Below are 13,345 nucleotides of genomic sequence, written 5' to 3'. Positions count from 1 at the left end.
GTTTAGGATTATCACTTTTTGTTCTTTGCTAATAATGCATTCCATCTAAAAGGTAATTTTCCTTCCTTTGAAAAAAAAAATGGGACGGTCAAATATAGTAAATCGTTGTAGATGACTAATCATCCTTCTCACTTGGAGTGAACATAAAAAATATGCCAATGATTATAAAATTAAGTCTCTCTTATTGCAATAGCTTTTTTTTTATCGTAGTGTATTACAAAATTTAGAGGGAATAGATAGTATTTTACAATTTTAGAGAGATGCGGTTGAAATTGCCTCTAATCTAATACCAAATATCCTTCGCACTAGCAGGATTGAACTCTAAACATCTATGACAGTAACTCAGATAACAACCACTTGACTAAGCATATAGCTGAGTTTTCTTGATTATCGACCAATAATAGTGTAATAGAATATACAATATCAGAGAAGAAAAATGCTTCCTAATTCCTATATACTCTATTAGCCAATAAAAAAGTGTATATCTTATGCCTCATCCTTCATAAGTTTAAAGTTTTTTTTTTGAATTTTTAGTTCTTTTTTAGAAAAATAGTCCGTTAAAACGGGTGTATATTTTATATGCCCATTCTAGAATTCACATACCTTGAAATTTTAATATTTTATTAAAAAAAATTTGATAAGACAAGAAAGCATTTATAGTCCTTAAATCGAAGGGATGTAAAATTTACATTCTTATTCATAGCATTTGTCTTTTTTAAAAACAGCAAGTTAATAAAATGAGTGAATATGAATTTTCAAGAGATTACCATGTAAGATTTATATTTATATAATATGTACACAAATAGCATTGTTCAATGGAGAATTATCGCGGTATAATGAGCAATGCTATCCAGTCACCTGTACTAGAGTGTAAAATTTATACTATAGTCTTTGGATCAATATACTAGTTTTATTGTTTTTTTAAAAAAAAAAATTTTTACCAAAAAATTTGAAAAATTTGAAAATTCTTGAGCCATCGAGGAGTAAGATGGGCACCTTGTTAATTTGTTATAATGTGTACACATGTAGCATTTTGCTGAGTAACCACTCAGTTAAGTGTTAATTCCACCATGCGGAATATAATAATACTGTACTATAATTAATAAGAAAAAGAGAAATAAATAGGGGGAACCTGGGGGGTTTAGCTTATGAGGATAAAGCGCCTATAAAATAGAAGAAGCTCTCGCAAAACTAAAGCCCTGCTCCTCTCCTCTTGCGAGTTGCGAGTTGCGAGTTGCGAGGGAGGAGAGAAGAGTAGAAGAGCAGAGTAGAGAGAGGAGGCGAGATGGGCGGCGCGGACGGAGGAGGAGGAGGAGGAGGGGGAGCAGTGGGAGCGGTAGGAGCAGCGGCGGCGGGGTTTGCTGCGGCGGTGACGACGATGAAGAAGAACCCGAACCCGAACCCGGTGGAGCAGCTGGCGGCGCGGGTGCGGGGGATGGAGGGGGGATTCCGGGCGTGGCTGGCCCGGCAGCCCATGCCCGTCGAGGCCGCCGTCGCCACCGCCGCCGGCGCCGCCCAGGGCGCTGCCATCGGCGGCCTCATGGGAACCCTCACCGCCGACGCCCTCCCCTCGCCTGTTCCGCCGCAGGCCATGCCCTCCTTCAACCAGGCCCAGGTATATATACCTGCTGGCCTGCTGCTCTCCTCCTCCTCCTCCTCCTCGACTTCATCCTCCCCATACTCTATCTGCCACCTTCTTTTTCTTTCTATTAATTTAATCCGTCGGAATGTATGAAACTTACGGGAACTATGAACCGGCGGTTTGAGTCGCCTATCCAATCTTTAAAATGTTTGATTTTATTACTCCAGCTTTCAATATTTTTAATTTGAGTCGGCCAACGACACTTTGATTTTAGAATTTCACTTAATATGCATCGTTTAGATTTGTAGATTTAATTAGTATTCTTCGTATAACTATCGCAACTACAAATTCATCAAAGTAAGTAATTAGTTTAAATTTTAAAGTCAAAAGGAACGCCGACGGGCACACATCAATAAAATTGAAAGGGTTGGATAGTAAAATCAAAATTTTGAGACATTGGATGGCTGATTCAAAATGATCCATAGTTCAGGATATTTCTGTACGTTTGTAACTAATTTATTTTACTATAGTTGATGATGGGGATGACATCTAAGAGTCAGGACATTTATAGTGCCAGAAACTTGGCGGGACTCGAATTCAGAACCTTATGCTCTAATTCCATGTTAAATTTAATGAAACAACCGTTGATCTCCAAAAGCTTAAGCTACCAAAGAACGGTATTTTTATATTTATATTCAACGCTAATATTAAATTATATAGAGAAATGCTTTTTCGCTTTTTTGTGATACTGCAGAAATTATATCTCAGCCAACTTATTGTTGTAATATGCACAGTATAATACTGAGTATGTGCCGCAAATTTTGACCGATTGCAAAGCGCCGCAATCTGTCCGCAATCCCAAACGGAGCCTTAGAAGATTTAGTTTTCCCCTCTCCCTCTCTTACATCTCCTCCATTTTCTTCTTCTCTTTTTTTTTTTTTAGAAAATACTTTTTTCTACAATTGATGATGGATGACTTATAGGTCAGCTTGAAATCCAGTGCCAGATTCCCTCCCCCCTCTCCAATCGGAAGGCAAGTTAAGAAATGTAATTCAATGGCTGCTTCATGGCATGCTTAAGTCAGAACCTTCGAATTGATTAATGTTTTTGTGTCCATGCCTGTGTTTGTTCTTTTTTGCATCTACATATATTGTTCTTTCATTAATCTCCCTTGGTCACTTCTGTTAATTGCTGCACGATTTTTTTGTGCTTTACGTTCTAAGCAAATGCTGTTGTTTTGTACGAGTTGCAGGCTTTCGCTGGCGGACCATTAGTACAGGCTCGTAATTTTGCCGTCATGACAGGTGTAAATGCAGGCATATCTTGTGTTTTGAGAAGGATAAGAGGAGTGGAGGATGTTCAATCTAGGTAAACATACACTGATACACATAACATTTCTTTTATTTTTCCGTTTCTATTTCGTTAGAAGGTTTGGCTCATCGTAATAGGTCCCTATATTTGCAAAGTTACCTCAATTGGCATGTGGTAATTTCTTGTGATGGTTAGACCAACACTGATAAAGTTTAATGCGCACCAACCCGGCAATAGAACAAAACAGCAAGACATTGGATTGCACAGCTTTATATTTTTGATAGTCAAGATGCTCCTTCAGTGCTGATAAGGCATGAGAAAAGTGTTAGGAGGCACGGGTTGGCATTATCGTACTATGTACTTCTTGTAGTGTATAAAAAATAGAAAATACATTCCAGGTACAAGATATTGTAACAATCCTTTATTTCATTACATTGAAGAGAGGTCAATTATGTTATATAGCTATCTCAAAAAGATAGCTATATAACATGCTGGGATAATAATAACTTTATGACTATCTATCTCAAAAAGATAGCTATATAACATGCTGGGATAATAATAACTTTATGACTATATAAATTGGCAGTATATCCGGTCACTATCTCAAAAAGATACTAACTTTATGACTATCTATGTTCTTTTTTTTTTAAAAAAAAAATTAACTGATACTATGAAGTTATGCAAGTGAAAACATAACTATCATGCTGGGATAATAATACAGAAAATGGAAGTAAGCTAGTGTTTTAAAATAATTTAATTTGCTCCCGTGACATGAGAGGTGGTTGTTTCAGCATGGCTGCGGCTTTTGGTTCCGGAGCATTGTTTTCCTTAGTCAGCGGCATGGGAGCCCCAAATCCAGTAGCAAATGCGGTTACATCAGGATTGGCTTTTGCAATTTTCCAGGGTGGCTTTTTCATGGTAAGCAAGCTGAGGCTTCTTATAAGCTTTTGTAGCTTGTTATACTTAATTATCTTTTTAATCTATATCTGTTAGACTTAGTTTGGTATTGAGGCCCATATGACGCTATTAGATAAAATGGAGTTGGGATAAAAGTATATAGGATATGATTCTGTGTTCTCCGGTGGGACTGCAAAAAATATATTGAAACCAACTCATTGCGATATGCGGAATGCAATATTATGTATGAAAACAAATAAGACATTTTTCCATCGTACTTTCTTCCCGCACGTAACGCAATCTTCCCGCAATTCCAAACGAAGCCTAGGCCACCACAAAGTCACCATGCTGGAACTTTATACAGTACAGCTTGATAAGAAAAGAAGCCCCATTACAACAAGGTAATTACAAACATGTAGAGGACTTGAGATGGGTCTGTCCCAGCTCATTTAGCTGTGAACTTATGAAGGTGGTCCCGCATAGCTTTTTTGTTGTTGATGATTGTCTATATTAAGTATTTTTGGGTTCTTGATGCATTCTAGGTTACCTATATTTCAACACGAAATATAGGGAATTTTCAGGTGGTCTCGTTATCTTAATCTTCTACTGATAAGTGACAATTCATGCAATGTTGCAGGTAGGTCAGAAGTTCTCGCAGCCGCCGGCTGATGATGTGCACTACTCTCGTACAAAAAGCATGTTGACGAGCCTGGGACTTCAGAACTATGAGAAGAACTTCAAGAAAGGCCTGCTCACCGATCATACCTTGTCCCTTCTGACTGATAGGTTAAAATGTCTTTACAGAGCTCTCTTCGCCTTGCTGCAACTCCAATCAAGAAATCTTCCTTCTGTTAACTAAAAGTTGTTTTTTTTTTTTTCCCCTTATATTGTTTCCATGCTCTCCCAGTGCTCTTAGCGATGTGAAGATTCCTCCTGGGCCTAGACTTCTCATACTCGATCACATTCAGAGGTTTGAAAACGACTAGAAACTTGTGTCGCTCTGAAATATCTTGATACTTTTGTTGATCCTGCTTGTTCTTTGGTCTCCAGGGATCCAGAATTTATGAAAGGAAGGTGAAATAGTAGAGCTAGTTTACATATATTCAGCTGTTGAGGCTTATCGAGTCAGATTTACTGGGTTACTCGGCATTTACAGTAGTTGTTAATTTGTAAAAGACATGCTCATTGTTTAACTGGCTTATTTGTTCTCCGACATAAAAGGTTAATTTTGATACTAGTTTCTCCTGGGTTTGTGTGTCCTCGCATACTGCACAACATGCATAATTCTATTGTTGGCTTGACTCTCGGTTTGCTGTTTGTTGAGTCATCCTCGAAGGCTTAAAAAAAGAAAGACAAAACAAAACTACATCTTTTTAGTTGAAATTGCATAACGTATCATGTTATAGGGCCATTTCCGAAACGGCAACTGAAGCACAAACTGTATGATGAGGAACTGGCTCTCTCGAAGAGGTATTGCTGCTGATGGAGCATCTCCAGGAGCCGTCTGAGAAACAAATTATCAGCAGGCGATGTGTGCTGCTTATCTTGGCCAGGAGACTTGCATTCCTTTTTCCTCTTTTTCAGGGCAATTTGTTTCCAGGGCTTGCGTTTCTTCTAACCAGGCTCCGTACCATCCGGGGTTGGCCGTGGTAAGGAATGTTTTGCCTTGTTCTCTCTTGTCCTGTTTGAAAAATTGTTAACAAAATAGGAGGTCCCTTTTGCGTCTGTTATGGCATGTATTTGAAATCTTGTATCGATGCATTACGCGATTAACTACGGCATATTTTGGAAATCTATGATGAAGTGCAGGGTGTAGCCCGTCCATGGTTCTTGCCCATTACTGTTTCTATATTGTATTATTCGCAGTCCTGTGAGATCCTTCTATTTTCGTCGTATTGGAATTAGAGTTCTTTGATAGGGAGACCGTAATGCCGCATTATACTCTTGTTTCTTTATAGTCGAGTTTTCCACGGTCATTAATCACTGAATGTAAATCAGTGACCGAACTATGAACTACATCAATGACCGAACTATGTTAATCTATGTGTCTTTCTTCATTCTTGTTTATACCTTTATTTTTGGTTGGTCCGCAGATGACCAGGAACAACACTAGATCTATCTAAAAATTTCTCCGTTTGGAGCGTTGCCCTTGGAAAGCAGAAATGCAGTATATGAAATGTCAAAAACCTTGTCAAAGGCCCATCATACCATGCTTCTCTTTTCCTTTTCTAAAAAACCAAATGAGTAACAACTGGATTATCACTAAAGAACAAACTCTCAAACAAAAGCAAGCATTTAGTCCAGAATATACCTTGTACGGCAAGGTATGCAGATCCCCTCATCAAGAGTGAAGTTTAAAAGGGTTCTACAAATATGTTACTATTTCATTTGATGCTGTATGATAATAGCAGTTCCACTGTAGTTACCGCAGCAGCGTCATAAAAAATAATCTCTATCAATTTCGAGAGTTGAATTTACTTGATATATACATGTTAAATTGTATATATATATATATATAATATATATTTATATATACCTATACAGCAAAGAATCAGTTATCTGCTCAGGCGAAAGAATAGATGTATGAAAGGTCGACACGATGATATTAGAGGGTCGATGTGGCGTCCGACAATTGGACAGTCTGGTCGGGCGGCAGGCTGACGAAAGGATTTCCTGAGGCGTCAATGTCGATCACAAGTGTGTCGCCGGGCTTGCATTCTCCGGCGAGAATTACTTCACTTACGACATCCTCAATTAAGCGAGTCACCGCCCTCCTCAGCGGCCGTGCACCGTAGCTTTTGTCGTACCCTTGCTGGCACACCAAGTCCATTATAGCTTTGGATACCTCTAGACCGATCCCGTGGGATAAAAGCAGCCTTTCCTTGACTTCTCGCAACATTATGCTCAAAATATCTAGCATCTGAAAGAGGAGAGGAAGGACAAGTTGTTTAGGTTTGTAAATTCAAGGTGGAAAAGCTAGAGCAAAACGAAAGTTTCAAGAATTTCTCACCTGAGTTTTCTCGAGAGGGCGGAATACAACCACCTCGTCTATTCGGTTGAGCAACTCGGGCCTGAAATACGCCTTCAACTCTTCCATCACCAGAGCTTTCATGGCGGCATATGAGCTTGACTCCTTGTCGTCCGAGATCAGGAAACCTATGCTCCGCCTTCCCTTAGAAATTGCTGTAGAGCCGACATTGGATGTCATGACAATCAAGGTATTCTTGAACGAAACTCTACGGCCCTGCTCAAAAAACAGATTTGGAGGCCATTAAATATAAAAACTCAAAATAAACTAGGCAAATTATAGAATTTCATATGCGCTTTTGGTTACGTTTCTAGCCACCCCGAGTAACAAAAAATAACTACTTGGAATTTATTTGAGCTATAATCGTGTGGACAGAGTGGAAACCTTCCAGAAAGTAAGAAACTAGTCACGGTAATCTGAATTGGATCCATTTCAATGGAAGTGATCAATTAACTTTTAAATGGTCAAGAAATTATGTAACTTGCTAGAGAAATATAGATAGGATTAACATCATGAGGGACCATTTCCGGATGATCGTTGATATAGAGAGGTCCCGAATAACTAAAATCATAAAAAGGGTCACCAAAATTGTGTAAGATCATATGAAAAGATGCATACGTGTCAAAGTCCTAACCTGAGAATCAGTAAGGTGGCCATCCTCAAACACTTGGAGGAGGATATTAAATATATCAGGGTGAGCTTTTTCTATTTCATCAAGCAATACCACTGTGAAAGGTCTCCTCCTAACTGCTTCTGTCAAAGTACCTCCCTCTCCATAGCCTATGTAACCTGGAGGAGATCCTATAAGCTTGCTCACAGTGTGTCGCTCCATGTATTCGCTCATATCCAACCGTAGCATAGCATCCTCCTGTTATGACAAAAAGGACCATATTGTTAGATTATTTGAAACTTGCCAGTTCTTAGAATTTTTACTTACTCAAATAAAAACTATAATGATAATAGAACATTGCTTTTGAGAGTGATTAATGCATGGGCAATTTAACCTTCAAGACATCATAAATAACACCCAATGTTTAGAGTTGGAGTGAGCTGTGAATTTTCCAGTTTGTAGCCTATATATATATATTAAGCATGCAAACCAAACATACATATATACAGACAAAATCATAGTACACATATAGACACAGCGGTACATAGATATTCACGCCCTGAGTGAAAGAGGGAGAAAAGGAAGAGAGAGAAAGGAGGGAGTTACATACTGATCCAAAGTAGCTCGCTGCTAGGGCTTTAGTGAGTTCAGTTTTGCCAACACCTGTTGGCCCACAGAAGAGCATAGCCGAGATTGGTCTGTCCGGGTCATTCAGGCCGATACGGGATCTCTTCACAGCTCGGCATATGGCACTGACAGCATCATCTTGACCAATTACACGCTTTCTAACTTCTTCATCTAAACCAATCAGAACTTCTCTCTCATCTGCAGTGACCTGCTGAACTGGTATTCCCGACCACAGCGAGGCAACTTTGGCTATTTCCTCTGGTCCGACAATAACAGGCCTGCACAGCAGAGGTTGTTAGTGACACACATGAAGCAGCTCTTTCGACTTCACAATGGAAGAACTGGTTTAATATCTTACTCATCATTATCCGTAGTTGACGAGACGGATGGTGAGACCATCCCGGCATCATTAGAGACATTAGCATCAATATTATTCTCTTGGTTGCTCTCTTCCGGATAGTACTTCAGTTGATTTGCCAGTACCTGAATAAGAAGAGGGGAAAAAACACATAAGAGGAATTCATCACCATACATATGGATCAGAAGAATTATCATCCATAGAAAGCAAGGCTTGGCGAAACCCAATTACCACTTCATGCATAGCCTGGACTGCTTTGATCTCTTGCCAATATTCATCTGGTGACTTTGTGAGAATAGAGGTCTGCTCTTCCTTCTTCCTCTTAAATGAGTCCATACGAGCTCTGCTACCAGCTTCGTCTATTAGGTCGATAGCTTTATCAGGAAGTTGTCTGTCTGGAATATATCTGGCTGACAGGTAAACTGCAGCATCTATAGCTTCCAAAGTGAATTTGCACTTGTGGTAACTTTCATATTTTTCACGTAGACCAAGTAATATCTTCACGGCATCCTCCTGCAATTTGTTAAGGAAATAAATCAGAAGTGAACTAAGAAGAAAGGCAACAATCCTGGCAATTTCACAGAAGAAAGAATTCTAGCATTACCTCGCTAGGCTCATTTATAAACACTGGCTGGAACCGGCGAGCTAAAGCTTTATCCTTCTCAAAATGTGTCCTGTGCTCATCAACAGTCGTGGACGCAATGCACTGGCCATTCCAAAAAGAATAGAAGACGATTATATTCCCAAAATATACAAACAACAATCTGAAGCATGTAAGGAAAGACATAAAAATATAATTATGACATCCACACGAGGAAGCTCATAAGTTTCCAAGATTATATAGCATGAACGCATATTTTGATATGCGTAGAGAGTGATGCAGACATGCATGCCCAGCAAGACAATCAAATAAATCTTTCGGCAAGACCTCATTTTGGGTAATCAAATAAAAGGTTCATACGTAATGCCAGTATGAGGAAAATCAAATGAGCTTCTTCAACTTCATTTTTTAAGCAGAGGAGAATAAAGAAGAAGAAAAGAAGCATGATTTGCACATTCTTTTGAAGTGTTGTTACCATGTCGGTATCGATGTAGTTTATTATAGCTACATCCTACAATAAACATGAAGAAGCGAAAACCATTGATAAAATTGATAGATGGTTTCGGTATGATACCTAAATAGTACTGTTTTTAGTTGAACATCATATTCTTATCCTGGTATGAAAAAAAATGCATGCAACATAAGAACCCTGATGCACAGAGAGGACGTACACTTAGAATTCTTACTTAAACTATGTGTTTCTGAAGTGAAATGTAATAAAGCCATTATACTAGGTGCTTTGACAAGCATGGCGACCCATTTGGAAAATGCACAACTCTGAAGTATGTAAAATATGATTTCCTGGATTTACTTCACAATAAGTCCTCTAGATGCAGAAATCTCGATCATTTTTAGATCTTTGTTAGCATCAGCTATACGTGAAAATATGTCTTTCCTGCTGCAAAAACTCAAGGTGAGAGGGTCACCTGCAATTCACCTCTACCAAGAGAAGGCTTCAGCAGATTAGCAATATCTAGACCTGATCCCTTGTTCCCTCTCCCCACTGTGCCAGATCCAATAAGATTATGGACCTCATCAATGAAGAGAATAACATCACCTGCGTGCAGTTTGAAACTATGAATGACAAAACAAACAAGGCTTTTCAGAATCTTAGTTTCAAAAGAGCAAATGCCAACCGACCTGCTTTCCGCACTTCATGTATTAAACCAGTAACCCTGGTTTCTAACTCTCCCCTCTCCTTTGCGCCAGCCATGAGTAGGCCTACATCCAGCGACATTATGCGCTTCGCCTTCAAAAGAATTAATGACGAGGAGGTCAGTAATATACTGAGAATGCAAATGAAACAGACAACAGTGGTGAAAGCATCAGAGACATACCGAAAGAAAAAAAGGGACGTCTCCATCGGCAATGCGAAGGGCCAAACCTTCGGCGAGCGCTGTCTTACCAACTCCAGGATCACCCAAAAGAATTGGATTGTTCTTTGTTCTGCGACATAGGATCTGAACAATTCTCTGTATCTCGGTATCCCGACCAATTATGGGATCAATGAGCCCTTCGCCAGCTCGCGCAGTTAGATCCACACAAAATTGAGCTAACATACTTTTGTCTGCAAATCAGGAAATGAACAACTTCAATATATTGCATATCCTTAAAAACTATACTGTGATTTAATAAATTGGTGAGCAGTTAAACGACAGAGTGACGGACCTTTCCTCTTCTCAGAATTCACAACTGCAGCTTTTCTGGCAGGAGATTTTTGAAACATTTTCTTGGAAGATGCCACTGGTTCTCTACCATCCTTTATGAGCTCCCCTTGAAGTCTAGAGAGTGCTACTGATGCTAGGTGATTTATGTCTGCTCCCAAGCTATAAGAAGTATCAGCTTTGTTAGTCCACCAATTCTATAGCTTCCTCTGCGGAATTTTACTAGAAAGATAGCAAAATGCTCATTGCTTCATTGCCTATCAATTAGTGAATATATATTAAAAAAATCGTCCTTTTAAAGCTTTTATTTCTTCACATTCATGAAGGATAACAGAACATGAGGAATAATAAGCTCATCATTTCATATAAATGAAAATTTCAGTTTTCATCAACCACAGTGGAGAGACAAGTGCGTAGCTGACATGTACCCTCCGTAGTCTTTTGAACTTATTCCAGCTTACTTATGCTCTAATTGCTAAAAAAAGTATAGTTCTTAATCTACTTTGGAAGTGAAAAATCCCTAAGAGAGAGAGAGAGAGAGAGAGAGAGAGAGAGACGTAGATTATCATATATACGATCCAAAAGCATCCCGTGCTTCAAATTTATGCGCTTGTTCCTCCTAACAAGAGAATCAATCAAGACTACCAACGCTCCATCATGTTCGAGGTCAAGTGGGCATTCCATGTTCCGGTTCCCATTTCGTGAATCACATTGATCCACATATCGAGCAACACTAGAACTATCTAACCTATGCGTGTAGCCTTCCAAAAGATCTGTGAGATCGCGGAACTACTGATAGGGGTACATGTACGGCAAATGGGTGTGTAGTGTAGCCAATTTCGCATCGCTTTTATCCAAATTTCATATATTTAATAATGCGCACAAACGTAAAACCTAAATCTGATTCCTGATGCAAAATGATGACGAAAAAGAAGATACCGCAAACTAATCCATGCAAGTTAGTTAGATCATGATGATTCTGAGATCAATCTTGAACGAATCAACTACCTCCTGAGGACCTGTCCGGCGCTGCCGTCGTCGACGGTGAAGAGGCCGACGGCGATGTGCTCGGGCGCGATGAAGTTGCAGCCCATGTTTCTCGAGAACTCGACGGCGGCCTCGAAGACGCGCTTCGTGCTGACGGAGAAGGGCACGTCGGTGGCCGATTGCGACCGTTCCGGATCGCCGGCGCCGTCGGAGAGGGGCCAGATGGAGAGGACGGCGTCGCGGGCGCGGTCGAGGGTGATCCCGGAGCCGAGGAATCCGGCGGGGGAGCGGTCCTCGGCGACGAGGCCGAGGAGGAGGTGCTGCGTGAACACCATCTCGCGGCCGAGGGCGCGCGCCTCGCGCTGCGAGAACACCACGGCCTTGATCGCGCGCTCCGTGAACCGCTCGAACACGGCGTAGACGCCGCCCCGCCGCCGCTCCGGCGGCGGCGGCCGAGCGCGGCGGTGGAGGCGGCGGCGCCGCAGGAGCGGAGGAGGGGAGGAGGGGACGGGGGCGGCGAAGGAGGAGGGGGCGCGGAGGGAGAGGGAGAGGGAGTAGGGTTTGGATCGCGAAGGGGCGGACGGACGCCGCCGCCGACGACAACAACGACGAGGAGCTGCAGCACGCCTCCATCACGATTGGCTTCCTCTCTTACTTTCTCTTTCTTCACCTCTCTACTCTCCGGCGATCTTAAAACTAACTAACTAACTAACTAGTATTTTCTATTTGACGAAGAATTGTTTTCTGCAGTTCGGTTTCTCTTCCTATTTTCCTTTCCGTTTTTCCGCACTCTCTATCTGCAAAAGCTAACGAAAGACGACTACGCTCCCCTTCTTCTTGAAGATTCCTGTAGGTACAGTGTCCATCTATATATATCTATATAATATAATATAATATAGGAGGAGGTATTTTAATTTCTTAAATTAAATTATCACTATACAAAAATTTACGGGACGGGAGGAGTAGTTTGTTGACTAATAATAATGAGGAGTAAAGTAATAATAATAATAATAATAACAATAATAATAACGGAATAGGAAGGAAGGAAGGAAGGAATTGGAAGGGAGGAGGAAGAAGCAAATTAAGAATGGGTTATGGCGACACGTCCGAGGGCTATCAATCGGTCACGTGGAACTCAACTTAATTTGTGTGATGATGATGATGATGATGATATTTTGTTTACAGATTTACTAGGGGGGAGCGATCCTCTGCATGAAACCAAAATAACAGTCTAACTTGAGCCTCTCTCATGCTCCTCGTTTGACTTTGGTGCTCTTTTTTTTTTTTATTTCATATTTTTTAAAAATATTAATTTTACGTGATTAGTTTCTACTTGAAAAAAAAAGAAAAAGAAAAAGAAAGAAGAAGTAACAGATGATGATAAATGCTGCTTGTTGTATATTGTTGATATATCGGCAAACTTCGGTCACACGATAATTGAAAGTACGGTGGATTAAAAGTCTATTATATTATATGCGTTAGTTAACACATTATAGAGAATTTTTAAAATTTTTATAATTTTTTTGTACAAAAATCTTTTCAAACATTACAAATTATTCTTACCGCGTAACTACGTAAGTGCGGCAGAATTGACGAGTAAAATAACTCTTTGGATTAATGGAGGATACGAACTCCCAGCTTCCGATAACAAAAATTTGTTTAATTATAATTTAGAACCTT

The 13,345-nt window shown here is 40.1% G+C and overlaps 2 protein-coding genes across 5 annotated transcripts; one reads left to right on the top strand and one right to left on the bottom strand.

The window, feature by feature from the left end:
* LOC109722947 (mitochondrial import inner membrane translocase subunit TIM22-like) lies at positions 1,271-5,641 on the top strand. Of its 4 annotated transcripts, XM_020251122.1 has the most exons (8): positions 1,271-1,615; positions 2,571-2,615; positions 2,835-2,950; positions 3,685-3,811; positions 4,428-4,576; positions 4,698-4,760; positions 4,841-4,864; positions 5,197-5,641. In XM_020251122.1, the coding sequence occupies exons 1-8, from the start codon at positions 1,286-1,288 to the stop codon at positions 5,234-5,236; spliced, it is 894 nt and encodes a 297-aa protein (XP_020106711.1). In that variant the 5' UTR covers positions 1,271-1,285; the 3' UTR covers positions 5,237-5,641. The 4 variants fall into 4 exon arrangements, with proteins under 4 accessions (XP_020106711.1, XP_020106713.1, XP_020106712.1 ...); XM_020251124.1 differs by lacking the exon at positions 2,571-2,615; XM_020251123.1 differs by lacking the exon at positions 4,841-4,864.
* Positions 6,085-12,531, bottom strand: LOC109722924 (chaperone protein ClpD2, chloroplastic). Its single transcript, XM_020251099.1, has 13 exons — positions 12,477-12,531; positions 11,687-12,281; positions 10,683-10,840; positions 10,352-10,581; positions 10,155-10,263; positions 9,941-10,071; positions 9,018-9,119; positions 8,645-8,926; positions 8,414-8,538; positions 8,039-8,333; positions 7,453-7,686; positions 6,801-7,034; positions 6,085-6,710 (listed from the first exon to the last, which is right to left on the bottom strand). Exons 1-13 carry the CDS (start codon positions 12,529-12,531, stop codon positions 6,396-6,398), a joined length of 2,865 nt encoding a protein of 954 aa, XP_020106688.1. The 3' UTR covers positions 6,085-6,395.

Source organism: Ananas comosus, linkage group 17 (assembly GCF_001540865.1).
Source record: "Ananas comosus cultivar F153 linkage group 17, ASM154086v1, whole genome shotgun sequence".
Taxonomy (NCBI): domain Eukaryota; kingdom Viridiplantae; phylum Streptophyta; class Magnoliopsida; order Poales; family Bromeliaceae; genus Ananas; species Ananas comosus.
This window is presented reverse-complemented; position numbering and strand designations above follow the sequence as displayed.

Excerpts from the sequence above, each read along its gene's own strand:
- LOC109722947 (XM_020251122.1), top strand. The coding sequence starts at position 1,286 with ATGGGCGGCGCGGACGGAGGAGGAGGAGGAGGAGGGGGAGCAGTGGGA. Across the intron at positions 3,812-4,427 it reads TCCAGGGTGGCTTTTTCATG|GTAGGTCAGAAGTTCTCGCA; the intron begins GTAAGCAAGCTG and ends GCAATGTTGCAG. Across the intron at positions 4,761-4,840 it reads ATACTCGATCACATTCAGAG|GGATCCAGAATTTATGAAAG; the intron begins GTTTGAAAACGA and ends TTTGGTCTCCAG.
- LOC109722924 (XM_020251099.1), bottom strand. The coding sequence starts at position 12,531 with ATGGACACTGTACCTACAGGAATCTTCAAGAAGAAGGGGAGCGTAGTC. Across the intron at positions 9,120-9,940 it reads TTGGTAGAGGTGAATTGCAG|TGCATTGCGTCCACGACTGT; the intron begins GTGACCCTCTCA and ends TGGAATGGCCAG. Across the intron at positions 8,539-8,644 it reads TCCAGGCTATGCATGAAGTG|GTACTGGCAAATCAACTGAA; the intron begins GTAATTGGGTTT and ends CTTCTTATTCAG.